The sequence below is a fragment of the Mustela putorius genome, unplaced genomic scaffold (genome assembly GCF_011764305.1).
Source record: "Mustela putorius furo isolate JIRA1106 unplaced genomic scaffold, ASM1176430v1.1 tig00000095_pilon_pilon_pilon, whole genome shotgun sequence".
In the NCBI taxonomy this organism is placed as follows: Eukaryota; Metazoa; Chordata; class Mammalia; order Carnivora; family Mustelidae; genus Mustela; species Mustela putorius.
This window is the reverse complement of record NW_025421280.1, coordinates 35,077,950-35,105,719: the sequence shown is the minus strand read 5'-3', so window position 1 is coordinate 35,105,719 and position 27,770 is coordinate 35,077,950. Positions and strand designations below refer to the sequence as shown.

At 49.9% G+C, this 27,770-nt stretch overlaps 1 protein-coding gene across 6 annotated transcripts in view; it reads right to left on the bottom strand.

Annotated features, from left to right (window-relative positions):
• Positions 1-27,770, bottom strand: part of MUC16 (mucin 16, cell surface associated) — a 111,268-nt gene that overhangs the window by 65,588 nt on the left and 17,910 nt on the right. For all 6 annotated transcript variants that reach the window (XM_045084506.1, XM_045084519.1, XM_045084516.1 and 3 more), the window contains exons 5-8: positions 12,111-27,752; positions 9,144-9,551; positions 7,541-7,654; positions 144-3,824 (exon numbers count right to left, since the gene is read on the bottom strand). In XM_045084506.1, the coding sequence (XP_044940441.1) occupies positions 144-3,824; positions 7,541-7,654; positions 9,144-9,551; positions 12,111-27,752 (19,845 nt within the window). The remainder of the gene's footprint in view (positions 1-143; positions 3,825-7,540; positions 7,655-9,143; positions 9,552-12,110; positions 27,753-27,770) is intronic.

The window sequence follows — 27,770 nt, the reverse complement described above, 5'->3', positions numbered from 1 at the left end:
AGAGATAGGATAATATTTATACAACACTGTGAATGTAATTAATGCCACTGAACTATACATTTAGAATAGCTAATTTTATTATATATATATATATATATATATATATATATATAACCACAGTTAAAAAAAAAAGTCATTCTTACCTGTTTCTGAAGTCACACTGAACATCCCAGGTGAGGTCTCAGGGACAAAGGGACTTCCTGCTGATGTACTGAAGGTGGTTGTGTTCTCTGCCATGATGGGGCCTGAACCTGAACCTGTAGCAGCTACATTGGTGGTCTCAAGGGTTGTAGTTTTCAGGACAGTGGTTGAACTCAGTCCTTCTCTGTGACCAGTTTTCGGTGGTGTTGGGGTCTCTGATGCTATCAGAGTCACAGTTTTGGACAATTCAGGGAATCCAACTGAAGTCACAGGTGGTGAGGTTTCACCAGTGGTTGCAAGGGTACTGACAGGCCCAAGAACACCAGGAGTCAAAGTTGGGATACTGGTGCTGGCATCTGATGCAGGGCTGGAGGCCAGTGAGCCTGTGGTCACCAGTAAAATGGGGGAAAGAGTTGAGGTTGAAATAGCTGTGCTGATGTCTGTGCCAGGATGGGTGGAGAGTGAGGCTGTTTCCGCAGGAACACCAAGTGAGATAGTTGGACCTAGATCACCTCCATTGGTCTTGGTCACAGGTGTGGTGAAGGATGTTATTTCTGCTGGACTGGGAGAAACAGTCTGAGTTGGAAGGGCTGCACTAATCTCCAGCTGAGGCCGGATGGATAGTGAGGCTATGGTCTCTGGTAAGTGAGGAAAAGCAGTTGAACTAGGAAAATTCGTGATTGTCTTTGTACTGTACTGGGTGACCAATAAGGCTGTGGTTGCTGGTTCACTATGAGAAAGAGCCAGACTTGGAATAGTCATATCAGCATCTGTCTCAGAACTAGGGGCCTGGGAGGTCATCATATCTGGTACACCAGGGGAGATGGTTGTACTTGGAACAACTGAACTGACTTCTGCCCCAAGACTGGTGGCTATTGAGTGTATGGTATCTGGTTCACTTTTGGAAAAAACCAGAGGTGTTGTAGGGACAGAGGTGTTTGGGCTGGTCTCTTCAGAATGGGTGACCAATGAGACTGTTATATCTGGCTTATGTGTAAAATCAGTCTGAGTTGGAACAGCTGAATTGGCTTCTGTCCCAGAATGGGTGACCCATGAAGCCGTGGTCTCCAGTTGACCTGGAGAAACAGTCAGAGTTGTAAAACTCGTACTGGCTTCTTCCCCAGTACTGGTGACCATTGAAGTCACCAGCTCTGGCACAGTAGAGGAGACAGTTGGAGCTGGAATGGCTGAACTGGTCTGTGCCCCAGAATGAGTAACCATCATGGCTGTGGTCACTGACTCCATAGGAGAAAGATTCAGAGTAGAGATAGCCATACTGGCTTCTTTCTCAGCACTAGTGACCTGTGAGGTCACCATATCTGGTACACCAGGGGAAACAGTTAGAGTTGGAACAACAGAACTGACTTCTGCCCCATGGCTGGTGGCCACTAAGGGTGTGGTATACGATTCACTATGGGAAACACTGGGTATTGTCCTTGGAACTGTAGGACTGGTCTCTGCAGGATGGGTGATCAATGAGACTGCTGTTTCTGGCTCCTCAGGGGAAATAGTAAGAGTAGGAGCAGCTGAACTGGCTTCTTTCTCAGAATGGGTGACCAATGAGGCTGTGGTCTCCAGTTGACCTGGAGAAACTGTGAGAGTTGTAAGAGTTGTACTGGTCTCTGCCTCAGAACTTGTAATCAGTGAGATTTCCACCCCGGATACACCAGGGGAGCCTGCTGGAGTTAGAATTGCTGAAATTGTCTGTGCCCCAGAACTGGTAGCTATTGAGTGTGTGGTACTTGATTCACTATGGGGAAAACTGGGGGTTGCCTTGGGAATAGTTGGACTGGTCTCTGCAGAATGGGTGATCAATGAGACTGCTGTTTCTGGCTCCTCAGGGGAAACAGAAAGAGGTGGAGAAGCTGAACTGGCTTTTTTCTCAGAATGGGTGACCCATGAGGCTGTGGTCTCCAGTTCATGCAATGAATCAGTCAGAGTTGAGAGAGTTGTATTGGCTTCTGCCTCAGAACTGGTAGCCAATAAAGTCACCAATCCTGGCACAGTGGGTGAGACAGTTGTAGCTGAAGGTGAACTGATCTCTGCTCCTGGAGTGGTAGCTGTTGAGAATGAGATGTCTGATTCACGGTGTGGAGTTGTTCTGGAAACAGATGTGCCGGTCTTTGCAGAATGAGTGACCCATAAGGCTGTTGTCTCGGAATCATGCAAGGAATCAGTAAGAGTTAGAAAAGTTGCACTGGTCTCTGCCCCAGAACTAGTGACCAGTGAGGTCCCCACCTCTGATATAGCAGGGGAGACAGTTGGAGTTGAGACGGAAAAACTGGTCTGTGCTCCATCATGATTAACCCATGAGACTGTGCTTACTGGTTTGCCAGCAGAAAGAGTCAGAGGTGAAGGAACCGTACTGGCACCTGTTCCAGAACTAGTGGCCTGTGAAGTCACCATGTCTGGTACACCAAGGGAGATAGGTGTAGTTGGAGCAGCTGAACTGGCTTCTGTCTCAAGGCTGGTGGCTGTTGAAGGCATGCTGTCTGATTCCCTATGGGAAACATGGGGGGTTGTCCCAGGAACTGTTGGGCTGGATGTTGCAGGATAAGTGACTGTTGTATCTGATTCATGCAGGGATTCAGTCAGAGTCAAAGAGGTTGTACTGGCATCTGTCCCAGAACTAGTGAACTGTGAGGTCACCATATCTGGTACACCAGGTAAGACAGTGATTGTTGGAGTGGCTGAACTAGCTTCTGCCCTAGGAGTGGTGGCCATTGAGAGTGTGGTGTCTAGTTCACTTTGAGAAAAATCCGGAGTTATTCTGGAAACAGGTGTGCTGTTCTCTGTGGAATGAGCCCATGAAGCTCTTATATTTGGCTCACCAGGGGAAACAGTCAAAGCTCCAACAGTGGAAATGGCTTCTGTTCCAGCATGGGTGACCTGTGAGGCTGTTGCCTCTAGTTCATCAGTCAGAGTTATAAATGCTGTACTGTCTTCTGCCTCAGAATTGGTGACTGGTGAGATTTCTACTCCTATTACACTAGGGGAAATGGTTGGAGTTGGAATGGCTGAACCAGTCTGTGACTCAGGACGTGTAATCAATGAGACTGTTCTATCTGGCTTACCAGGAGAAATAGTCAGAGTTTGACCAGCTGGGCTGGTCTCTGCTGCAAAACTAGCATCCAGTGAGGTCACCAGCCCTGGATCACCAGGGAAGACATTTGGAGTTGGAGTGGATGAACTGCTTTGCACCACAGGATGCGTGACCCATGAGGCAGAGGTTTCTGGTTCATCTTGGGAATCAGTTAGAGTTGAAATGACCATACTTTTCTTTGCCCCAGGACTTGTTACCAGTGAGGTTGCCATTTCTGGTACACTAGAGAAGACAGTCAGAGTTGGAATAGCGGTACTATTCTTTGCCCCAGAACTAGGGACCAGTGAGGGTGTGGTTTCTGACCCTCTATTGAAAACAGATGAAGTTGTCCTGGGAAGCTCTGTGCTGGTATCTGCTCCAGGTGTAGTGGCCAGTGAGGCTGTCATCTCTAGAACATCAGGGGAAACATCTGGGGTTGTAAAGATCGTTCCTCTTGTGCTTGTGCTGGCCATTTTACCTGATGTCCTGAGGAGAGTCAGCATTCCGGAAGTGGGAGTAGAGACTGTAGTGGTCAAAGTTGCTGTAGAGGTGGTCTTCAGAGCTGTGATTTCTGTGCTTTCTGTCCACTCTGTTGGTGGTCCTGTGAATTGGGGGATGGACACACAGTTTGGACAAAATGATTGCCGCTTATTGGACTGGCAAGGGCTTATTTTTTTCTCCAAATGAGGAAAGGGAGAGAAATGTCTCTACCTGAGATGTGCATGCAATGCTTCTGAGATGGGAAGAGGAATTGTCATTGATCTTCTTGCACCTTCCCCTTCTCTTGTGCAGTAACTCTGTGAATTCTTAACCATTCCCTATTCCCAAACATTGTCTGTACTCTATAGCCTCTAACTAAGCTTTTGTTCAGGCTGTTTTCTCTATCTGCCTTGTCCATCTTTCAGCAGATTCCTTACATTCCGCCCTTCTAGAAACCCTAACTCAAATCAACTTTCACAAATCCATGTCAGAATTCATCTCTCCCTTCTCAATATTTCCTTACCCTACTGTCTGAATCTGCACCGTAGCATGCCTCACAGTCTGCTTGGTAATAGCTATTACTAGCCAGAAGACTGCTTGGCATATAGTAGGTGGCCCAAAATATTTGTTGAGTGAGTATGTGAATGAGTGTTTATATGGATGGATGTATACAGAGACAGGTCTCTGCGGGCTTAAGAGAGATCATGTGTCATTGTGCTTAAGAGCTTGGGCTCTTAAGAAGAAGGTTGACCTGCACTTAGCTTCTGGCTCCTATGCTAACTGGATGTGTTACCAAACCTAGATTTCCATATTCTCATCTGTGAAGTAGGTATAAGCACAGTGGCTATCTCAGAATGCTGATAATAATGCACCAAACCCAGTGCCTCCTGGCTTGCAATATACTACCACCACTACTTCCTACTATTACCTGCTGTTACTTCCACTACTACTGTCACTGCTAATACCTACCATTACTGCTCTTCCCACCCAGGACCATTGTTACTGCTACTGTTACTACTGCTACTTTTACCTACTGTCACTGGAGTTATTACTACTGTTTCTACTACTACTACTCCCTTTTTGTATTTCCACTACAAAATAAGTGTTTGCTGATTCATATTTGCCAGAACTACGCTAGACCAGGATTAAAGCTGGCCAAGGTCCCTGGAATTCAGACTCTGAAAATGAGTAAACTTGCATTGGCTGAGAAGCAACTACTGACTGGAGGTTCAAGTAATGGTAAATAAAACACATTACCCTTTTAAAAAATAGTCCCCAGAAAGAAGGGAGAACCACCTGGAGACTTCTCTATAAAGACCCCAAAGCCCACTGGCACTTGATCCAGGGATAAAATAAAGGGGATTTAGACTCTGATGGGGGAGTGATGTCCCTCTTTTGCTAAGACTATCCCAAACTCTCACATTTCCAAGAGTGGACATACTGAAATGCTTTATATGCATCTGGCAATGAGGAGTGGAAGAGAGAGGAGGGGGAGGAGGGACATCTACAAGCACCTAGCATGATTTATCTCTTTGATCCTCACCAGAACATTGAATGTACACTATATTATTCTTGTGGTTTCATAGAAGAGAAAGACGCTCAGAGATCTTTATCTGCCAAGAGCACACACTACTGACTGCTTATGTGGAAATTTGAACATCATTCTGTCTTGCTAAATCAATGCTCTCCAGCACTGTAATATATCACTCCCTAACGGAATCTCAGGATTTTGTGGGGGCCAGGATAAAAAGAGAATGATGTAAGGAGAAAATATCCATCTGGAGAGAAGTTCAAACAAAAGTTTCCTAGTTCAGGTTCTCAACCTGGGGTGATTTTGCTCCCAGCAGATACCTGGAAATGTTGGGAGACATTTTTGTTCATTGCAACTGTGTGTGTGTGTATGTGTGGTGCTACTGGCATCTGGTGGGTTGAGGCCAAGATGCTGCTAAGCATCCTATAGTACACAGGACAGTCCACAAGAAATTATTTGCCTGACAGGGCTGAGGCTGAGAAACCCTGCTCTGCGTAGAAAGGAGTCAATGAGGACCATTAGCCATCTAGATATTGGTCGCCACCTGAAACCCAGTGATTCATTTCCTGGTGAACTGATGTAGCCAACCCTATCCATGCCCTACTTATATCCCATATCGTGACCACAGTGGGGGTCCACACCTAAGGGCTTTCACTGTGGCAGGGGAAGAGGGTAGGCTGGAAGTGTTGAGGGTTATTAAACGTCCTACAGCCAACAATAGAAGAGAGTTGGATAAAAAAAAATCCCATCTACTTTACTCCTCAGATAGAACAACACTAAAGATTTTATTTATTTGAGAGAAAGCACAGAGGGAGAGGGAGAAGCAGACTCCCCACTGAGCAGAGAGCTCAATGCAAGCCTCCATCCCAGGACCTTGAGATCATGACCTGAGCCGAAGGCAGATGCTTAACCAACTGAGCCACCCAGGTGCCCAACACTGACATGTTCTATGCTGTCTCCCAGAGCTTCCCAGTGGGACTGACACTGTTGCCCATAGATACAATTTGCATTGACTTCCTTTCCTTGTCTTCTCCAGTGCTTCCTGGGACCATCCCCCACCTGAGACAAACCGTTTGCCCCATACCCTTAACTCAAGCCTGCTTCTGGGGGATTGAACCAAAGATGGCTAGGTCACAGGATATGACTAATCACCTACCTGGCTGTGGTGTAGGGGTTAACTCTGTCTAAAACCTGCATGTTGCCGAAAACTCCCAAAATGTATAATAGTCTGAGCTCCAAAAATCTTGGGAATAAATTTAATGGGTATGGGGAGCTTTACCTGTTAAACCCACAGTGAGGAGAACCCCTTGCTATCTATACCTGTACCTCTTAAACTCTCAGGCAGAACAATCACACTGAGAAATGTTATCAGATGCCTTTTAGAGAGAAAGATTATGGCAGCCAAACAATTGTATAAAACTCTGGGTTGGAATAAAGTTAAACAAATCGTTTTACAGTAGGATTTCTCAGAGTCTTTAATATGCTTATGCATATTACGGTTCTTTAGGAAGGGGCAACACGTCTGCCAAACCTATTGATTGATTGATTGATTGATTTATGTTTTGCCTCAAAATTCTTTGTCCTTTTGCTAAAGGATATCCAAGCATTACCAAACCTTGGGTTTCCTGAATGTTGTTTTCTGCCCGTGTCTCCAGTATCATTTCTTAGCACCCCATCCTTCTCCCTCATACTTTAGCAAAGGCGAGTTATTTGTATCTTCCAAATATTTCCAGTTTTACCCCCTCTCTGTGCCTTTGTACGTGGCTGTTCTCTCTCTCCAGAATGTCTTCATCAACTCCCTTTGTCTTTCTGGTAAATCCCTAGTCCTCTTTTCAAACCCGATTCAGATATCATCTTCCTCATTAAGCCTTCCTTCTATAGTTCAAATACATCTTCATTGCATATGTTTAAAGTTGCATCATAGTTATTCTGTTCATTTGTTGCTTCCCTGCTGGTCTGAGAGCTTCATGGATACAGTGCCCAAGTATTTTCATCTGTGCATCCTCTGCTTATAACAGTCTCTAACACAGAGAAAGTGATTAATAAGCATTTTCAGAGTTAAGTTAAACTGGGTCCTATTTGTGGAACCGACATAGCCAACCCTGAACTAAACTCACTCTGCATGTTATGAGGAAAAGAAAAGTGGTCACATCCACTTGGTAACCATTAGACAAAGATCCAGCTAAGACAGGAAGCCCACGGACACCCCACATGGTTCTTCCTCTAAAGAAACACAGTTTCTTTCCCTGGAAGAGGAAGTAAGGCCTCAAGTGAGACTCCTGGAAAGTAAGCGAAGTTGAGCCTACCTTTTGGACTAGCAGATGATGTGAGTGTCACAGAGACATGGGCTGGTCCTGTGGCTCCTCCATGGGCTGCCTCATTGGGCTTCTTTGTGATCGGCTCCACAATGCCATCTGTCCCTACAGGGGAGGGTGGAAAAGAAACCTGGGTTAATTCATCTCACCCAGAAGAGTACTGTCCAAATGGATCCACTTAATTGACTATACAACTCAATTCTTTTCAAGTCCAGCTCTATGGGATGGATCCAGGGCTCTGAGCCACAAATGGCCACCTGTGTCCATTGACCCGCTCGTCCACCTGTAGATCTGTTCATCTTTCCTTCCATCCATCCATATATCTACCCATCCATCCACCCTTCCTTCCTCCTTTCTCTAAATCCATCCTCCCTTCTACACGTTTGCTCTCTCTTCTTTCATTTATCTGTCTTTCCATTCTTTCTTTATCCCATCCAACCACTCTTCTACCTTCTTATTCTCTTGCACATCACCTGTTTATGGAACACCCATGACTCAACTACTAAGCCACAGGTTAAGATATGGATCAATACCTATTAATGTGTCTAATTTTATTGTGAATTGAGAGGTAACCAAGTCATCTTCCTATAGATACTGGCTAGCAAAGCAGGTGCTAAATGAGTTAGAGGACTTCTCTGCACTTGTCTCCCAAACAAAAGCTGGGGGCAAATTCACCTTTTCAGAGGAATGAAATCCTCAAGAGGTTCCCTTCCTCATCTATGGATCTCTTGGAGGTGATGTGCCTCCCTCTAGGCTCCCAGCCCTTCCCACATCCCACAGGTACTTTGTGCCATCATTTTTCTTTGCTCATCTTTTTCTTTCACTTTCCCCTTGCTTTTGACTCTGTCCTCAATATAAAAACACACTCAGTTCAAAGTGGGTATCTCCCCTGTATCTATGTGTAATTAGGCTGTAGTTTTAGTTTTTTTCAATGTACACTCCCTCCCTTCCTGAGGGCCCACATGTTGTCAGAGGACTCACCCTACTTCAATTTGACTATTAGTATCATTTGATGGAACTGACCATTTTCTTTCCTAAAGCTCTCTCCTCCTACAGCTTCTGTGATGCCAGAATCTCTTGCTTTTTCTCCTTCCTCTCTGACCACTCCTACTTAGCCTAACTAAGAGCACAGATTTCTAGTGCCACATAGTCTGAATTCTTACCACATATTAACTCTATTATCTTGAGTAAATTACTTAACCCTCTGTGTCTCAGCTTACTAATCTGTAAAATGGGCTTATAATCATCCCTTCTTCAAATTGTGCTTCAATGAGGATTAAATAACTTAATAGAACACCACTTAACACAGAATAAGTGCCCTAGAAAAAGTCTGTTGTTGTTAGCAGTTATCACTGGCATAATCATAGTAATGTTAGAACATCTATCATGGTACTGGAATCATCTACTTGCTTATTTATCTTTGTTTCCCCAATGCCTAGTCCAATGCCTAGAACTGAGGCTAGAGCAACAAACATTTGTTAAAAGAATTTCTGTGCAATTATAAACTCCTAATTAACTCCTTTATGTCTCTCAGGAAAAGGGTCATTTCCTATGAGCCACTAATAATGGGAGTACAGGAGCTATGGGACCTTACTTGTCAACTGTGTTGATTGTGAAGGAAGTTGAGAGGCATGTGTCACTGTTCCCAAGTGAGTATGCTCTGTCATTCTGGTATCCATAATGGATGATAAAGATGTCCTGACTGGCTCAGTCCATGTCTCCAAAGTACTGGCCACAACCAAGGGTCCTTTGGCAGTGCTCCTTTCTGCCCCAGTGTTGGTGCCCCCCATACGTTGGGTAACGAGTGAGGAAGTAATCCCATGGGGGGCTGGGTTGGTTGAAGAGTAAGCAGTAGTGAAGGTCAAAGAAGGGGATGGTATTGAAGCTGATGAAGGCAGGTTTTCCGCAATGGTGGGCATAGCATCTCCAGGGCCTGGTTCTGTCCTCCAATAGGGACTGGTTGAGAAGGTGGCTGAGCTGGCTCCTGGAAATCCAGATGAAGCTGTAGACAAAGAAGGCACCCATGTGTCAGTTGAAATGGTCTCAGCTGAGGACAGCATTACTGTACTCAGGTGAGAAGTCTTTTCTGATACAGACATGGAAAGCATGGGTTCTGGGAAGGAGTTTCTGCCAGCAGACCCAGCAAAAGAGAGAAGCACAACAGGGAGAGAAGGTTTCCATTGAAATTTCAGCACACTGCTAAGACAAACGCTGGTCTGAAACTCATATTTTCAGAGAAGAGGTGACATCAGTCTTGGAATATTTGAAAACATGAATGGGCAGAAGAGATAAAAGTGTGCTTGTGGGAGTGGCTGGATGAGAGTCCAGGGATAAAAGTGTGCTTGTGGGAGTGGCTGGATGAGAGTCCAGGGATGTGAATGACTCTAGTCCTCTAGAAGAGAGATGGGAAAGTTGCCCTGTCACAAAGTTTTAGGGTCAAAGAAGACAGGTACTGAAGTGAAAATAGGGGTCACCTCCATGGAATAGATAGTATCCATTGGATAAGAGGCTCTGCATGGGTCACAGTGAACGGGGGCAGAGGAAGGTGACTCATATGTACAAGAACTATTCTGTGCATTACTTACAAATACATATATGAAAAATTTCACACTCTTTTTATCTGCACTAACATCAAAGGATGCCACTGTTAGAAAAGTAGAGGAAAAATGATTGTGGTTTCAAAGACTATATAACAAAGAAAAAACTGAGCTTTATGGGGACAGAGATGAGAAATGAGGTCAGGAATGGGAAAGGTGTTTAATAACTTATGCTGAGAAGGAATCAAAAGAGAGTAAGTTTGTGGAAGGCATCACTGCCCAAAAAATGAAGGGTAGAGAGATCCTGAATTGCTAAGGAAATGTTGAAAAAGGAAAACAAAACTGGAGGCATCACGTTGCCTGATTTCAAGCTTTACTACAAAGCTGTGATCACCAAGACAGCATGGTACTGGCCCAAAAACAGACACATAAGACCAGTGGAATAGAGTAGAGAGCCCAGATATGGACTCACAATTTTATGGTCAAATAATCTTTGAGAAAGAAGGAAAAAATATCCAGTAGAAAAGACAGTCTCTTCAATAAATGGTGCTGGGAAAATTGGACAGCTATGTATAGTTGAATGAAACTTGACTATTCTCTTACACTATACACAAAGATGAAAACTCGAACTGGATAAAAGACCTCAATGTGAGGGAGGAATCTATCAAAATCCTAGAGGAGAACATAGACAGTAATGTCTTTGACATCAGCCACAGCAATTTTTTTCAAGACATGTCTCCAAAAGCAAAGGAAACAAAAGTGAAAATGAGCTTTTAGGACTTCATCAAGATCAAAAGCATCTGCACCTCAAAGGAAGCAATCAACAAAACAAAGAGGCAATCTTTTCCCAAAGAGGGAGAAGATATTCACAAATGGCAGGATAGGCAAAGGGCTGATATCCAAGATCTATAAAGAACTCCTCAAACTCAACACTCAAAAAACAGATAATCACATCAAAAAAATGGGCAGAAGACATGAATAGACACTTCTCCAAAGAAGGCATACAAATGGCTAACAGACTCATGAAAAAATGTTCATCAGCATTAGCCATCAGGGAGACTCAAATCAAAACTACATGGAGATACCACCTTACACCAGTTACAATAGCCAAAATCAACAAGACAGGAAACTAGTGTTGGAGAGGATGTGGAGAAAGGGGAACCCTCTTACACTGTTGGTGGGAATGCAAGTTGGTGCAGCCACGTGTGGAGAGTTCTCAAAAAATTAAAAATAGAGCAACCCTATGACCTGGCAATTGCACTACTGGGTATTTACCCCCAAAGATATGTATGAGTGAAAAGAAGGCCCTATGCACCTCAATGTTCATAGCAGCAATGGCCATAATTGCCAAACTGTGGAAAGAGCCAAGATGCCCTTCAACAGATGAGTAGATAAAGAAGATATGGTCCATGTATACAATGGAGTATTATGCTTTCATCAGAAAGGATGAATACCCAACTTTTGTATCAACATAGACAGGACTGGAGGAGATTATGCTGAGTGAAATAAGTCAAGCAGAGAGAGTCAATTACCAGATGGTTTCACTTACTTGTGGACTATAAGAGATAACACGGAGGACATTAGGAAAAGGAGAGGAAAACTGAATTGGGAGAAACTTGAGGGGGAGATGAATGATGACAGATTGTGGACTCTGAGAAACAAACTGAGGTTTTAGAGGGGAGGGGGATGGGGGCTAGGTGAGCCTGGTGGTGGGTACTAAGGAGGGCATGTACTGCATGGAGCACTGAGTGTGGTATATAAAAATGAATCTTAGAATACTGAAAAAATAAAATAAAATTTAAAAAAATAATAAAAAATACAAAAATAAATAAGGAAATTAAAAAATTAAAAAAAAAAACAAAGAAAAGTTTGCAGAAAGAAAAAAAAACTAGCACATGTTAACTCTTTGCAAACATTTATGATGCTAGTGGTCATGAACCCTGTGATAAACCTAATGGTTCTATTCAGAACACTGGTTAATGCACCCAAGATAAGAATATTGTATGACATAGACCAAAGGGTACCTTTTGGGGTAATGAAGCTGATTGTCCCAGTTTCAACAACTAGGGCAGAGGTAGAAAACCTGGTGTTGATTCCTGGGGGGATGTCTGGTAACATTGTGGACTGAGAAGGTCCAGGGATGGATGTCCTGCTGGATGAGATGATGCTGGTCCTGGAGGCCTCCATGGTAGTGTCAGTGACCACTATAGAAGGGACAGTCATTTTCCCCGAGGCCATGATGGTGTGCCAGGAGGTGCTGGTATCCCGTGGTTGTGGGCCAAAGAAAGACGTTGACTGTGTCCTAAACTCTGTGGTTTCAGAAAGGTGAGACATTGGAGTGGAAAACAAGGTGTCCCCACTGAGAGGAGAGGTGACAACTGCAGTGGAGCTTTTCGGTGTCTCTGAGCCCGATGGGATAGAAGACTGAGACTCCTGGGCAGGCATGACTGCCCCCATGTTTGTTACTGTTGTGTTCCCAGAAAGGTAGAGTCCCTCTGTAGCAGCAGACACTTCTGAGATTACCTGGGTGCTCCCTGAGGTCCTGCTCAACCCTAAAGTTGGACTTGTCACAGGTCTCAAACCAGTGCTCAATGTGCCAGGGGTCCCCAGAGAACCAGCTGTGCCTGGTGAGGTGGCAGGGAAGGGTGGAGAAAGGTACCTGGTTTGTGATGTGGGGGAAAGTAGAGAAGATGACGTCATGGCACTCAAGGGTTCCAGGGGGGATGGAGATGTGGTGTCCTGGTCAGAGGCAGGGCTTGTCCGTGACACAACCTCAGAACCTGTGTCCACGTCAATGGTCACTACTGAGCTTGTAGAAACCTGAGTGCCTGCTGCGTGACTTTCGGCCCAGGAGGCCGTGGTTGATGCCGTGTTACTTGTGTCCTGTGATGTAGCCCCAAGGACAACTGTTTGGGGGACTAAGGCTATAGCCGTGGACTCAGTCAAGATGGAGGAGGTAGAAAGCCTGGTGTTGATTCCTGTGGAGAAGTCTGGAGACATCGTGGACTGAGAAGGGCCAGGGATGGATGTCCAGCTGGAGGAGTAGACGTGGGTCCTAGAGTCCTCTGCATTTGTACCAGTGGGCATTGGAGAAGGGACACTCATTGTCTCTGAGTCCACGGTGGTATGATGGGACGTGCTGGTTTCCTGTGGTTCGGGGCCAGGGGTTGATATTGACCATGTCTCAGACTCTGTGGTTTGAGAAAGGCCAGCCTCTGGTGTGGAAAAGGAGGTGTCCCCAATGAGTGAAGAGGGGACTACTGCAGTGGGGCCTTTGGGTGTCTCTGATCCCACTGGGGCAGAGGACTGGGACTCCTGTGTAGACGTGATGGTCCCCAAGCTGGTCACTGCTGTGTTCCCGGAAAGGTGGAGTACCTCAGTAGTGGGAGACGCTTCTGAAGACACCCGGCTGTCACCTGAGGTGCTGCTCACACCTGAGGGTGGACTTGTCCCAAGTCCCATGCTTGTGATCAACGCACCACTGGTCCCCAGCCTGGCAGGCGTGCGTGGTGAAGTGGCAGGGACAGGTGGAGTAACATCCTTGGCTTGTGATATGGGGGAATATAGAGAAGGTGACGTCGTGGCAAGTGAGGGCACAAGGGGGAATGGAGATGTGGTGTCCTGGTCAGAGGCAGGGCTTGTCCGTGACACAACCTCAGAACCCGTGTCCATGCCAATGGTCACTTCTGAGCTTACAGAAACCTGAGTCCCTGCTGAGTGACTTTCGGCCCAGGAGGCCGTGGTTGATGCATCTGTGTTACTTGTGTCCTGTGATGTAGTTGCAGGGATAACTGTTTTGGGGACCACGGCTCGGGCTGTGGACTCTGTAAAGGTGGAGGAGGTAGAGAGTCTGTTGTTGTTTCCTGTGGAGATGTCTGGTGACATCGTGGACTGAGCAGTGCCAGGGATGGATGTCCTGCTGGAGGAGAAGACGTGAGTCCTAGAGTCCCCTGCAGTAGTATCAGTTGACGCTGATGAAGAGACACTCATTGTTTCCGAGTCTAGGGTGGTGTGCTGGAACATGCTGGTTTTCCGTGGTTCCAGGCCAGGGGATGACATTGACTGTGTCTCAGACTCTGTGGTTTGAGAAAGGCCAGTCTCCGGTGTGGAAAAGGAGGGGTCACCAGTGAGCAAAGAGGGGACTACTGCAGTGGTGCCTTTGGGTGTCTCTGATCGTGCTGGGACAGAGGACCAGGACTCCTGTGTAGACGTGATGGCCCCCAAGTTGGTCACTGCTGTGTTCCCGGAAAGGTGGAGTCCACTTGTAGCGGGAGACACTTCTGAAGACACCCGGCTGTCACCTGAGGTGCTGCTCACACCTGAGGGTAGACTTGTCCTAAGTCCCAAGCTTGTGCTCAACGCGCCACTGGTCCCCAGCCCGGCAGGCGTGTGTGGTGAAGTGGCAGGGACAGGTGGAGTATCGTCCCTGGCTTGTGATATGAGGGAATGTAGAGAAGGTGACGTTGTGGCAAGTGAGGGCACCAGGGGAGATGGAGATGTGGTGTCCTGGTCAGAGGCAGGGCTTGTCCGTGACACAACCTCAGAACCCGTGTCCACTCCAATGGTCACTTCTGAGATTGCAGAAACCTGAGTCCCTCCTGAGTGACTTTCAGCCCAGGAGGCCGTGGTTGATGCATCCATGTTACCTGTGTCCTGTGATGTAGTCCCAGGGACAACTGTTTTGGGGACCAAGACTCGGGCGGTGGACCCTGTCAAGGTGGAGGAGGTAGAGAGTCTGGTGATGATTTCTGTGGACATGTCTGGAGACATCATGGACTGAGCAGTGCCAGCGATGGATGTCCTGCTGGAGGAGATGACGTGGGTCGTAGAGTCTTCTGCAGTAGTACCAGTGGGCACTGGAGAAGGGACACTCATTGTCTCCGAGTCCATGGTGGTGTGCTGGCATTTGCTGGTTTTCCATGGTTCCAGGCCAGGGGATGACATTGACCGTGTCTCAGACTCCGTGGTTTCAGAAAGGCCAGCCTCCGGTGTGGAAAGTGAGGAGTCCCCACTGAGCCAAGAGGTGACTTCTGCAGTGGGGCCTTTGGGTGTCTCTGATCCCGCTGGGGCAGAGACCCAAAACTCCTGTGTAGACGTGATGGTCCCCAAGCTGGTCACTGCTGTGTTCCCGGAAAGGTGGAGTACATCTGTAGCAGGAGACGCTTCTGAAGACACCCGGCTGTCACCTGAGGTGATGCTCACACCTGAAGGTGGACTTGTCGCAGTGCTCAAAGTCGTGTTCAATGTGCCAGCAGTCTCCATTGTGCTAGGCGTGCCTGGTGAAGTGGCAGGGACAGGGGGAGTAATGTCCCTGGCTTGTGATGTGGGGGAATGTAGAGAAGGAGACGTCGTGGCACGTGAGGGCACCAGGGGAGATGGAGAGGTGGTGTCTTGGTCAGAGGCAGGGCTTGTCCGTGACACAACCTGAGAACCCGTAACCACGCCAATGGTCACTTCTGAGCTTGCAGAAACCTGAGTCCCTCCTGAGTGACTTTCAGCCCAGGAGGCCGTGGTTGATGCATCCATGTTACCTGTGTCCTGTGATGTAGTCCCAGGGACAACTGTTTTGGGGACCAAGTCTCCGGCTGTGGACTCTGTAAAGGTGGAGGAGGTAGAGAGTCCGTTGTTGTTTCCTGTGGAGATGTCTGGTGACATCGTGGACTGAGCAGTGCCAGGGATGGATGTCCTGCTGGAGGAGAAGACGTGGGTCCTAGAGTCCCCTGCAGTAGTATCAGTTGACGCTGATGAAGAGACACTCATTGTCTCCGAGTCTAGGGTGGTGTACTGGAACATGCTGGTTTCCCGTGCTTCCAGGCCAGGGGATGACATTGACTGTGTCTCAGACTCTGTGGTTTGAGAAAGGCCAGCCTCCGGTGTGGAAAAGGAGGGGTCACCAGTGAGCAAAGAGGGGACAATTGCAGTGGTGCCTTTGGGTGTCTCTGATCCCGCTGGGGCAGAGGACCAGGACTCCTGTGTAGACGTGATGGCCCCCAAGTTGGTCACTGCTGTGTTCCCGGAAAGGTGGAGTACCTCTGTAGCGGGAGACGATTCTGAAGACACCCAGCTGTCACCTGAGGTGATGCTCACACCTGAAGGTGGATTTGTCGCAGTGCTCAAAGTCGTGTTCAATGTGCCGGCGGTCTCCATTGAGCTAGGCGTGCCTGGTGAAGAGGCAGGGACAGGGGGAGTAATGTCCCTGGCTTGTGATGTGGGGGAATGTAGAGAAGGAGACGTCGTGGCACGTGAGGGCACCAGGGGAGATGGAGAGGTGGTGTCTTGGTCAGAGGCAGGGCTTGTCCGTGACACAACCTGAGAACCCGTAACCACGCCAATGGTCACTTCTGAGCTTGCAGAAACCTGAGTCCCTCCTGAGTGACTTTCAGCCCAGGAGGCCGTGGTTGATGCATCCATGTTACCTGTGTCCTGTGATGTAGTCCCAGGGACAACTGTTTTGGGGACCAAGTCTCGGGCTGTGGACTCTGTCAAGGTGGAGGAGGTAGAGAGTCTGGTGTTGATTCCTGTGGAGATATCTGGTGACATCATGGACTGAGCAGTGCCAGGGATGGATGTCCTGCTGGAGGAGAAGACGTGGGTCCCTGAGTCCCCCGCGGTAGTATCAGTTGACACTGATGAAAAGACACTCATTGTCTCTGAGTCCAGGGTGGTGTGCTGGAACATGCTGGTTTCCCGTGGTTCCAGGCCAGGGGATGACATTGACTGTGTCTCAGACTCTGTGGTTTGAGAAAGGCCAGCCTCCGGTGTGGAAAAGGAGGGGTCACCAGTGAGCAAAGAGGGGACAATTGCAGTGGTGCCTTTGGGTGTCTCTGATCCCGCTGGGGCAGAGGACCAGGACGCCTGTGTAGACGTGATGGCCCCCAAGTTGGTCACTGCTGTGTTCCCGGAAAGGTGGAGTACCTCTGTAGCGGGAGACGATTCTGAAGACACCCAGCTGTCACCTGAGGTGATGCTCACACCTGAAGGTGGACTTGTCGCAGTGCTCAAAGTCGTGTTCAATGTGCCAGCGGTCTCCATTGAGCTAGGCGTGCCTGGTGAAGAGGCAGGGACAGGGGGAGTAATGTCCCTGGCTTGTGATGTGGGGGAATGTAGAGAAGGAGACGTCGTGGCACGTGAGGGCACCAGGGGGGATGGAGATGTGGTGTCTTGGTCAGAGGCAGGGCTTGTCCGTGACACAACCTGAGAACCCGTAACCACGCCAATGGTCACTTCTGAGCTTGCAGAAACCTGAGTCCCTCCTGAGTGACTTTCAGCCCAGGAGGCCGTGGTTGATGCATTCGTGTTACTTGTGTCCTGTGATGTAGCCCCAGGGACAACTGTTTTGGGGACCATGACTATAGTTGTGGACTCGGTCAAGATGGAGGAGGTAGAGAGCCTGGTGTTGATTTCTGTGATGTCTGGAGACATCATGGACTGAGCAGTGCCAGGGATGGTTGTCCTGCTGGAGGAGATGACGTGGGTCGTAGAGTCCTCTGCAGTAATACCAGTGGGCACTGAAGAAGGGACACTCATTGTCTCCGAGTCCATGGTGATGTGCCGGGATGTGCTGGTTTCCTGTGGTTCCAGGCCAGGGGATGATGTTGACCGTGTCTCAGATTCTGTAGTTTCAGAAAGGCCAGCCTGTGGTGTGGAAAGTGAGGTGTCCCCACTGAGCAAAGAGGGGACTACTGCAGTGGTGCCTTTGGGTGTCTCTGATCCCCCTGGGGGAGAGGACCAGGACTCCTGTGTAGAAGTGATGGTCCCCAAGCTGGTCACTGCTGTGTTCCCGGAAAGGTGGAGTCCCTCTGTAGCAAGAGACGCTTCTGAATACATCTGGCTATCACCTGAGGGGCTGCTCACACCTGAGGGTGGACCTGTCACAAGTCCTAAGCTTGTGCTCAATGCGCCACTGGTCCCCAGCACAGCAGGTGTGCTTGGTGAAGTGGCAGGGACTGGTGGAATAGGGTCCCTGGCTTGTGATGTGGGGGAATGTAGAGAAGGTGATTTTGTGGCATGTGAAGGCACTAGGTGGGATGGAGATGTGGTGTCCTGGTCAGAGGCAGGGCTTGACTGTGACACAACCTCAGAACTCATGTCCATTCCAAAGGTCACTACTGAGCTTGCAGAAACCTGAGTCCGTCCTGAGTGACTTTCAGCCCAGGAGGCCATGGTTGATGCATCCGTGTTACTCGTGTCCTGTGATGTAGTCCTGGGGACAACTGTTTTGGGGACCAAGTCTCGGGCTGTGGACTCTGTAAAGGTGGAGGAGGTAGAGAGTCCGTTGTTGTTTCCTGTGGAGATGTCTGGTGACATCGTGGACTGAGCAGTGCCAGGGATGGATGTCCTGCTGGAGGAGAAGACGTGGGTCCTAGAGTCCCCTGCAGTAGTATCAGTTGACGCTGATGAAGAGACACTCATTGTCTCCGAGTCTAGGGTGGTGTACTGGAACATGCTGGTTTCCCGTGCTTCCAGGCCAGGGGATGACATTGACTGTGTCTCAGACTCTGTGGTTTGAGAAAGGCCAGCCTCCGGTGTGGAAAAGAAGGGGTCACCAGTGAGCAAAGAGGGGACAATTGCAGTGGTGCCTTTGGGTGTCTCTGATCCCGCTGGGGCAGAGGACCAGGACTCCTGTGTAGACGTGATGGCCCCCAAGTTGGTCACTGCTGTGTTCCCGGAAAGGTGGAGTACCTCTGTAGCGGGAGACGATTCTGAAGACACCCAGCTGTCACCTGAGGTGATGCTCACACCTGAAGGTGGATTTGTCGCAGTGCTCAAAGTCGTGTTCAATGTGCCGGCGGTCTCCATTGAGCTAGGCGTGCCTGGTGAAGAGGCAGGGACAGGGGGAGTAATGTCCCTGGCTTGTGATGTGGGGGAATGTAGAGAAGGAGACGTCGTGGCACGTGAGGGCACCAGGGGAGATGGAGAGGTGGTGTCTTGGTCAGAGGCAGGGCTTGTCCGTGACACAACCTGAGAACCCGTAACCACGCCAATGGTCACTTCTGAGCTTGCAGAAACCTGAGTCCCTCCTGAGTGACTTTCAGCCCAGGAGGCCGTGGTTGATGCATCCATGTTACTTGTGTCATGTGATGTAGTCCCAGGGACAACTGTTTTGGGGACCAAGTCTCGGGCTGTGGACTCTGTCATGGTGGAGGAGGTAGAGAGTCTGGTGTTGATTCCTGTGGAGATATCTGGTGACATCATGGACTGAGCAGTGCCAGGGATGGATGTCCTGCTGGAGGAGAAGACGTGGGTCCCTGAGTCCCCCGCGGTAGTATCAGTTGACACTGATGAAAAGACACTCATTGTCTCTGAGTCCAGGGTGGTGTGCTGGAACATGCTGGTTTCCCGTGGTTCCAGGCCAGGGGATGACATTGACTGTGTCTCAGACTCTGTGGTTTGAGAAAGGCCAGCCTCCGGTGTGGAAAAGGAGGGGTCACCAGTGAGCAAAGAGGGGACAATTGCAGTGGTGCCTTTGGGTGTCTCTGATCTCGCTGGGGCAGAGGACCAGGACGCCTGTGTAGACGTGATGGCCCCCAAGTTGGTCACTGCTGTGTTCCCGGAAAGGTGGAGTACCTCTGTAGCGGGAGACGATTCTGAAGACACCCAGCTGTCACCTGAGGTGATGCTCACACCTGAAGGTGGACTTGTCGCAGTGCTCAAAGTCGTGTTCAATGTGCCAGCGGTCTCCATTGAGCTAGGCGTGCCTGGTGAAGAGGCAGGGACAGGGGGAGTAATGTCCCTGGCTTGTGATGTGGGGGAATGTAGAGAAGGAGACGTCGTGGCACGTGAGGGCACCAGGGGGGATGGAGATGTGGTGTCTTGGTCAGAGGCAGGGCTTGTCCGTGACACAACCTGAGAACCCGTAACCACGCCAATGGTCACTTCTGAGCTTGCAGAAACCTGAGTCCCTCCTGAGTGACTTTCAGCCCAGGAGGCCGTGGTTGATGCATTCGTGTTACTTGTGTCCTGTGATGTAGCCCCAGGGACAACTGTTTTGGGGACCATGACTATAGTTGTGGACTCGGTCAAGATGGAGGAGGTAGAGAGCCTGGTGTTGATTTCTGTGATGTCTGGAGACATCATGGACTGAGCAGTGCCAGGGATGGATGTCCTGCTGGAGGAGATGACGTGGGTCGTAGAGTCCTCTGCAGTAATACCAGTGGGCACTGAAGAAGGGACACTCATTGTCTCCGAGTCCATGGTGATGTGCCGGGATGTGCTGGTTTCCTGTGGTTCCAGGCCAGGGGATGATGTTGACCGTGTCTCAGATTCTGTAGTTTCAGAAAGGCCAGCCTGTGGTGTGGAAAGTGAGGTGTCCCCACTGAGCAAAGAGGGGACTACTGCAGTGGTGCCTTTGGGTGTCTCTGATCCCCCTGGGGGAGAGGACCAGGACTCCTGTGTAGAAGTGATGGTCCCCAAGCTGGTCACTGCTGTGTTCCCGGAAAGGTGGAGTCCCTCTGTAGCAAGAGACGCTTCTGAATACATCTGGCTATCACCTGAGGGGCTGCTCACACCTGAGGGTGGACCTGTCACAAGTCCTAAGCTTGTGCTCAATGCGCCACTGGTCCCCAGCACAGCAGGTGTGCTTGGTGAAGTGGCAGGGACTGGTGGAATAGGGTCCCTGGCTTGTGATGTGGGGGAATGTAGAGAAGGTGATTTTGTGGCATGTGAAGGCACTAGGTGGGATGGAGATGTGGTGTCCTGGTCAGAGGCAGGGCTTGACTGTGACACAACCTCAGAACTCATGTCCATTCCAAAGGTCACTACTGAGCTTGCAGAAACCTGAGTCCGTCCTGAGTGACTTTCAGCCCAGGAGGCCATGGTTGATGCATCCGTGTTACTCGTGTCCTGTGATGTAGTCCTGGGGACAACTGTTTTGGGGAACATGGCTACAGTTGTGGACTTGGTCAAGATGGAGGAGGTAGAAAGCCTCGTGTTGATTCCTATGGAGATGTCTGGTGACATCGTGGACTGAGCAGGGAGAGTGATGGATGTCTCGCTGGAGGAGATGACGTGGGTCCTAGAGTCCTCTGCAGTAGTACCAGTGGACACTGGAGAAGGGACACTCATTGTCTCCGAGTCCACGGTGGTGTGCCGGGATGTGCTGGTTTCCTGTGGTTCCAGACCATGGGATGATGTTGACCGTGTCTCAGACTCTGTGGTTTCAGAAAGACCAACCTCTGGCGCGGAAAATGAGGTGTCCCCAGTGAGCAAAGAGGGGACTACTGCAGTGGTGCCTTTGGGTGTCTCTGATCCTGCTGGGGCAGAGGACTGGGACTCCTGTGTAGACGTGATGGTCCCCAAGCTGGTCAATGCTGTGTTCCCAGAAAGGTGGAGTCCCTCTGTAGCGGGAGACGCTTCTGAAGACACCCAGCTGTCACCTGAGGTGCTGCTCACACCTGAAGGTGGACTTGTCACAGTGCTCAAAATCATGTTCAATGTGCCAGTGGTCTCCATTGTGCTAGGCGTGCCTGCTGAAGTGGCAGGGACAGGTGGAGTAGGTTCCCTGGCTTGTGATGTGGGGGAATTTAGAGAAGGCGATGTGGCATGTGAGGGCACCAGGGGGGATGGAGATGTGTTGACTTGGTCAGAGGCAGCGCTTGTCCATGACACAGTCTCAGAACTTGTGTCCATGCCAATGGTCACTTCTGAGCTTGCAGAAACCTGAGTCCCTGCTGAGTGACTTTCAGCCCAGGAGGCCGTGGTTGATACATCCTTGTTACTTGTGTCCTGTGATGTAGTCCCAGGTACAACTGTTTTGGTGACCAAGTCTCGGGCTGTGGACTCTGTCAAGGTGAAGGAGGTAGAGAGCCTGATGTTGATTCCTGTGGCCATGTCTGGTGACATCGTGGACTGATAAGGTCCAGGGATGGATGTGCTGCTGGAGGAGATGACGTGGATCCTAGAGTCCCCCACAGTAGTATCAGTGGACGCTGATGAAGGGACACTCATTGTCTCCGAGTCCAGGGTTGTGTGCTGGGACGTGCTGGTTTCCCGTGGTTCCAGGCCATGGGATGATGTTGACCGAGTCTCAGACTCTGTGGTTTCAGAAAGGCCTGCCCCCGGTGTGGAAAATGAGGTGTCCCCAGTGAGCACAGAGGGCACTAGTGCAGTGGTGCCTTTGGGTGTCTCAGATCCTGCTGGGGCAGAGGACTGGGACTCCTGTGTAGACATTATGGTCCCCAAGCTCGTCAATGCTGTGTTCCCAGAAAGGTGGAATACCTCTGTAGCAGGAGATGCTTCTGAAGACACCCGGCTGTCACCTGAGGTGCTGCTCACACCTGAAGGTGGACTTGTCGCAGTGCTCAAAGTCATGTTCAAATTGCCAGTGGTCTCCATTGTGCTAGGCGTGCCTGGTGAAGTGGCAGTGACAGGTGCAATAGGGTCCCTGGCTTGTGATGTGGGGGAATGTAGAGAAGGCGACGTCATGGCATGTGAGGGCACCAGGGGGGATGGAGATGTGGTGTCTTGGTCAGAGGCAGGGCTTGTCCGTGACACAACCTGAGAACCCATAACCACGCCAATGGTCACTTCTGAGCTTGCAGAAACCTGAGTGCCTGCTGAGTGACTTTCGGCCCAGGAGGCCATGGTTGATGCATCCGTGTTACTTGTGTCCTGTGATGTAGTCCCAGGGACAACTGTTTTGGGGACCACGGCTCGGCCTGTGAACTCTGTCAAGGTGGAGGTGGTAGAGATCCTGGTGTTAATTCCTGTGGCCATGTCTGGTGAAATCATGGACTGAGAAAGGCCAGGGATGGATGTGCTGCTGGAGGAGATGACGTGGGTCCTAGAGTCTGCCGCAGTAGTATCAGTGGACGCCGATGAAGGGACACTCATTTTCTCCGAGTCCAGGGTGGTGTGCTGGGACGTGCTGGTTTCCCGTGGTTCCAGGCCATGGGATGACATTGACTGTGTCTCAGACTCTGTGGCTTGAGGAAGGCCAGCCTCCGGTGTTGTAAATGAGGCGTCCCCAGTGAGCGAAGAGGGGACTACTGAAGCGGTGCCTTTGGGTGTCTCGGATCCCGCTGGGGCAAAGGACCGGGACTCCTGTGTAGATGTGATAGTCTCCAAGCTGGTCACTGCTCTGTTCCTGGAAAGGTGGATTCCCTCTGTAGCAGGAGACGCTTCTGAAGACACCCGGCTGTCACCTGAGGTGCTGCTCACACCTGAGGGTGGACTTGTCCCAAGTCCCAAGCTTGTGCTGAATGCGCTGCTTGTCCCCAGCCCGGCAGGCTTGCTTGGTGAAGTGGCAGGGACAGGTGGAGTAATGTCCCTGGCTTGTGATGTGGGGGAATGTAGAGAAGATGACGTCGTGGCAGGTGAGGGCACCAGGGGGGATTGAGATATGTTGTCCTGGTCAGAGGTAGGGCTTGTCCGGGACACAACCTCAGAACTTGTGTCCAAGCCAATGGTCACTACTGACCTTGCAGAAACCTGAGTGCCTGCTGAGTGACTTTCGGCCCAGGAGGCCATGGTTGATGCATCCGTGTTACTTGTGTCCTGTGATGTAGTCCCAGGGACAACTGTTTTGGGGACCACGGCTCGGGCTATGGACTCTGTCAAGGTGGAGGTGGTAGAGAGCCTGGTGTTGATTCCTGTGGATATGTCTGGTGACATTGTGGACTGAGCAGGGCCAGGGATGGATGTCCTGCTGGAGGAGATGACGTGGGTCCTAGAGTCCCCCGCAGTATTATCAGTGGACGTTGGTGAAGGGACACTCATTGTCTCTGAGTCCATGGTGGTGTGCTGGGACGTGCTGGTTTCCTGTGCTTCCAGGCCAGCAGATGACATTGACAGTGTCTCAGTCTCTGTGGTTTGAGAAAGGCCAGTCTCTGGTGTGGAAAATGAGGAGTCCCCAGTGAGCGAAGAGGTGACTACTGCAGTGGTGCCTTTGGTTGTCTCTGATCCTGCTGGTGCAGAGGACCGGGCCTCCTGTGTAGACGTGATGGTCCCCAAGCTGGTCACTGCTGTATTCCCGGAAAGGTGGATTCCCTCTGTAGTGGGAGAAGCTTCTGAGGACACCTGGCTGTCACCTGAGGTGCTGCTCACCCCTGAAGTTGGAGTTGTTATAGTTCCCACGATTGTTTTCAATGTACTAGTCTTCCATAGCATGCTAGGCATGCCTGGTAAAATGGTAGGAATGGTTGGAGAAAGGTCTCTGTCTTTTGATGTGGGGGAAACCTGGGAAGGTGACATCATTGTAAGTGTGGGCATCTTGGGAGAAGATCTGTTGTCTTCGTTAGAGAAAGGGCTTGTCCATGAGACATCTTCATAACCTCTGTCTTCACTAATGGTCCCACGTGGGTGATTAAATCCATGAGTCCATGCTGAGTGACTCTTAGCCCAAGAGGCCGTGGCTGATGCATCTGTGGTACTTGTGTGCTGTGATGTATCCCCTGGGAAAGGTGTTTTGGTGGCCATGGCCATAGCTGTGGACTCAGGCACAATGGAAGAGGTAGAGAGGCTGTTGTTGATTTTTATGTCTGGTGACATTGTAGAGTGATCAATGCCAAGGATGGATGTCCTGTTGGAGGAGATGATGTTGGTCTGGGGGGCCTCTCTGGTAGTATCTGTGACTACTACCGAAGGGACAGTGATTGTCTCTGAGTCCACGATGGTGTGCTGTGATGTGCTGAATTCCCATGGTTCCAGGCCAGGGGATGACATTGACTGTGTCTCAGACTCTGTGGTTTCAGGAAGGCCAGACATTGGTGTGGAAAATGAGGCATCCACTCTGGGCGAAGAGTTGACTACTGTAGTGGTACCTTTTGGTGTCTCTGATCCCACTGGGGCAGAGGACTGGGACTCCTGTGCAGTCGTGATGTTCCCCACACTGGTCACTGCTGTGCTCCCAGAAAGGTGGAGTCCCTCTGTAGCAGTGGACACTTCTGAAATTATCTGGGTGTCACCTGAGGTGCTGTTCAAACCTGAATGTGGACTTGTCACAGGTCCCAAGCTTGTGTTCAATGTGCTGGTGGTCCCCAGTGTGGCAGGTGATGTGGCAGGAACAGGTGGAGAAAGGTCCCTGGCTTGTGATGTGAGGGAAATTAGAGAAGGTGACATCGTGGCATGCAAGGCCACCAGTGGGGAAGGAGATGTGATATCATGGTCAGAGGAAAGGCTTGTCTGTGACACATCCTCAGAACTTGTGTCCATGGTCACAGGTGAGTGTGTAAAACCCTGAGTCCCAGCCGAGTGAGTCTCAGCCCGGGAGGCTCTTGATGCACCCGTGGTACTTGTGCCCTGTGATGTAACTCCAGGGATTAGCATTTCGGTTTCCCTGGTTATAGCTTTTGTGGTAGGAAACTGGTGAGAACTGTGTTCTGCTTCTTTGCTGATGAGATCTATCCTCCCTGATAAAGTGACTCTGGAAGGACTTATCATCTCAGTAGGTGTGAACCCACTTTTAATTTCTGCTGTCAAGACTGGCAGCTGTGAGGTAGTTGGGCTGACCTTGTTCTCCCCAGGTAATTCTTGTGTTGTGCCCCCTTGAGGAAGTGAGGTAGTGGCTGTGGATGATGACACAGATTTCCCAGTAGCCCAGTCCAGAGTGGGCTGAAAATCCGATGGAGAAATAGGAGGGGGGATTTTGGGGTCAGTTTTTGTATTTGGATGGTCATTGGTCCCACTTGTGCTTACATAATGAGGATATGAGGAGCTCATCTTCTTGATCCCAGAAGTGGTTGAGATGGGCATAGATGGCGTTGTATCTGAAGGACGCCCTGTTCTCATATTTGTGGACTTTGTGTCTTCAGCTGAAGCATGAGGAGATGGAATGGCTAGGCTGGTTCCAAGGACGGTCCCAAGGCCATGGGAAGTAGATAAAGAGCCTGATTCAGTGCTAGATGCTAAGGATAACGTGCCCATTACAGAAGTTGTTTCAGCGGAACCTGTGGCTTCCAACATTGAAGCTGTGTCTGTTACGGCCCAGGAGCTTGATATTGGGACAGAAGCAGGCGTAGGTGACCAGCTGGAAGGACGCTCTTGGGTAGACATGCTGGTCTCTGTGACCAGGGTGCTCACTCTCCTCTCTGGGTTGGACATGGTAGTCAGGACTGAGTTGTTTCCCATGGTGGTGATGGTGGTGGCGACATCTGGAGTAGGGGCTACAGTGACACCCGTGATGTTCGCTTCTGCAGGAGATGAGGTTTGTGATCGTTGTCCAGTTGTAGAGGCAGCATCACCAGCCACTACACTTGTGATGGCCACCAGTGCCTTAGACCCCATTGAAGGAAATGTGATAGACGGGGAAGAGCTCAGTATTTGTCCCGAGCCATAGGTGAGGCCAGTAGTGGCTTGGCTTTTAAAGGTCACCGATGGTGATGTGGTTCGTTGTCTGGTGGTTAGATGCCATGTGTCTGTGGCCTCTGGAGATGCACCATGAATCGGATCACTCCCAGTTGTCTTCTCTGACCATGTGACAGCAGATGAATAAACCTCACCCACAGACATACTTGCCTGTTGTTCAGCTGTTGCAATGGCCACTGCCGAGGAAGCCAGTGTCGTCCCTGTAGAACTGGCTCTGGGCAAACCAGTGACATGGAAGTAGGCTGCTGTGTCTGTGACAGTCCATGGAGAGGTCCCTGGTGCTTGGGTGCTGTCTGAGGTCCTGGACTTCCTCTCTGGGCTAGGCATTACAGTTGAAACTGACCTTGTTCCCCCAGGGCTGGAGGTGATGACCTTCACAGTGAGGGCCCCACCCTTGCTTGTTAGTTCTGTAGGAGGTGATGTCACAGAAAGGGCCGCAGGTGGAGGTGAGGTTTCAGGGGTCTCCAATCCTGTGATGGACTCAGACTTGGGCCCTATGAAAGGGGAGGTAGCCAATGCAGAGGAGCGAGCTTTCTCTCTTGCCACGCTGATGAGGCCGATAGTGGCTGAGCCTTCTGACCTATCAGAAAGGGGGGTGGTAATAGCTATGTCTGGGTCTGCAGAGGAGGCACTCAGTGTTGGGTCCCACCTAGCTGCCTGCTCTGACCATGGGCTAGTGGATGAATGAGCCTCCCCCCCAGATCCACCGGTCTGTGCTTCAGCCGTCACTGCCTTCTTACTGAAGGCAATGGAAGGAGTGACCATGGTGCTGATGCTTGTCATGTTTTCAAGTTCAGATTTCTTTGTCACTGAGCTCGTGGCTACTTTGGGGGTTACAAATAAACTTGTTGCAGAGTGCTGAAGGCCAGTGGAAGTTCTGCTGGAAGGGAAATTCGTGCCCACTGTGGTCCCCTCCGTGGAGCCAAGCCATGTGGACAAGTCCATTTCAGTTGTTTTAGGAGTCGGGACTGAGCTCACTTGCTGGACAGTCCCTGTGGAAGTTGACTCTGGGTGGGGGAAAGACATTGTTCCTCTTGACTGGCTTGTCCCTTCTGGTGTCTCAGAGTATGTAGTGGCCCGAGCTTCAGCTGGATATGGGGAGTATGAGGTATTATTTGTAACTACCGCTGTTTCTGTAGATGACTCTGCTGGCAAGTGAAGGAGTCTGGTGCTGCCACTTCCTGTGGTCAGGGATTGAAGGGTGGCAGGTCCCACAACAGCGTCTGTGGAGGCAATCTCTTTTGTAGTCTCCCTAAAGGAAGTTCCCACAGTGGTTCTGGTCTTGTGGCTGCTGCTGGGCTCCCTGGAGCTTGGGTTTATGATATCCTCAGATGTTCCTGGGCTTCTGGTGGACAGGCCTGTGACTGAAACAACTCTTTAGT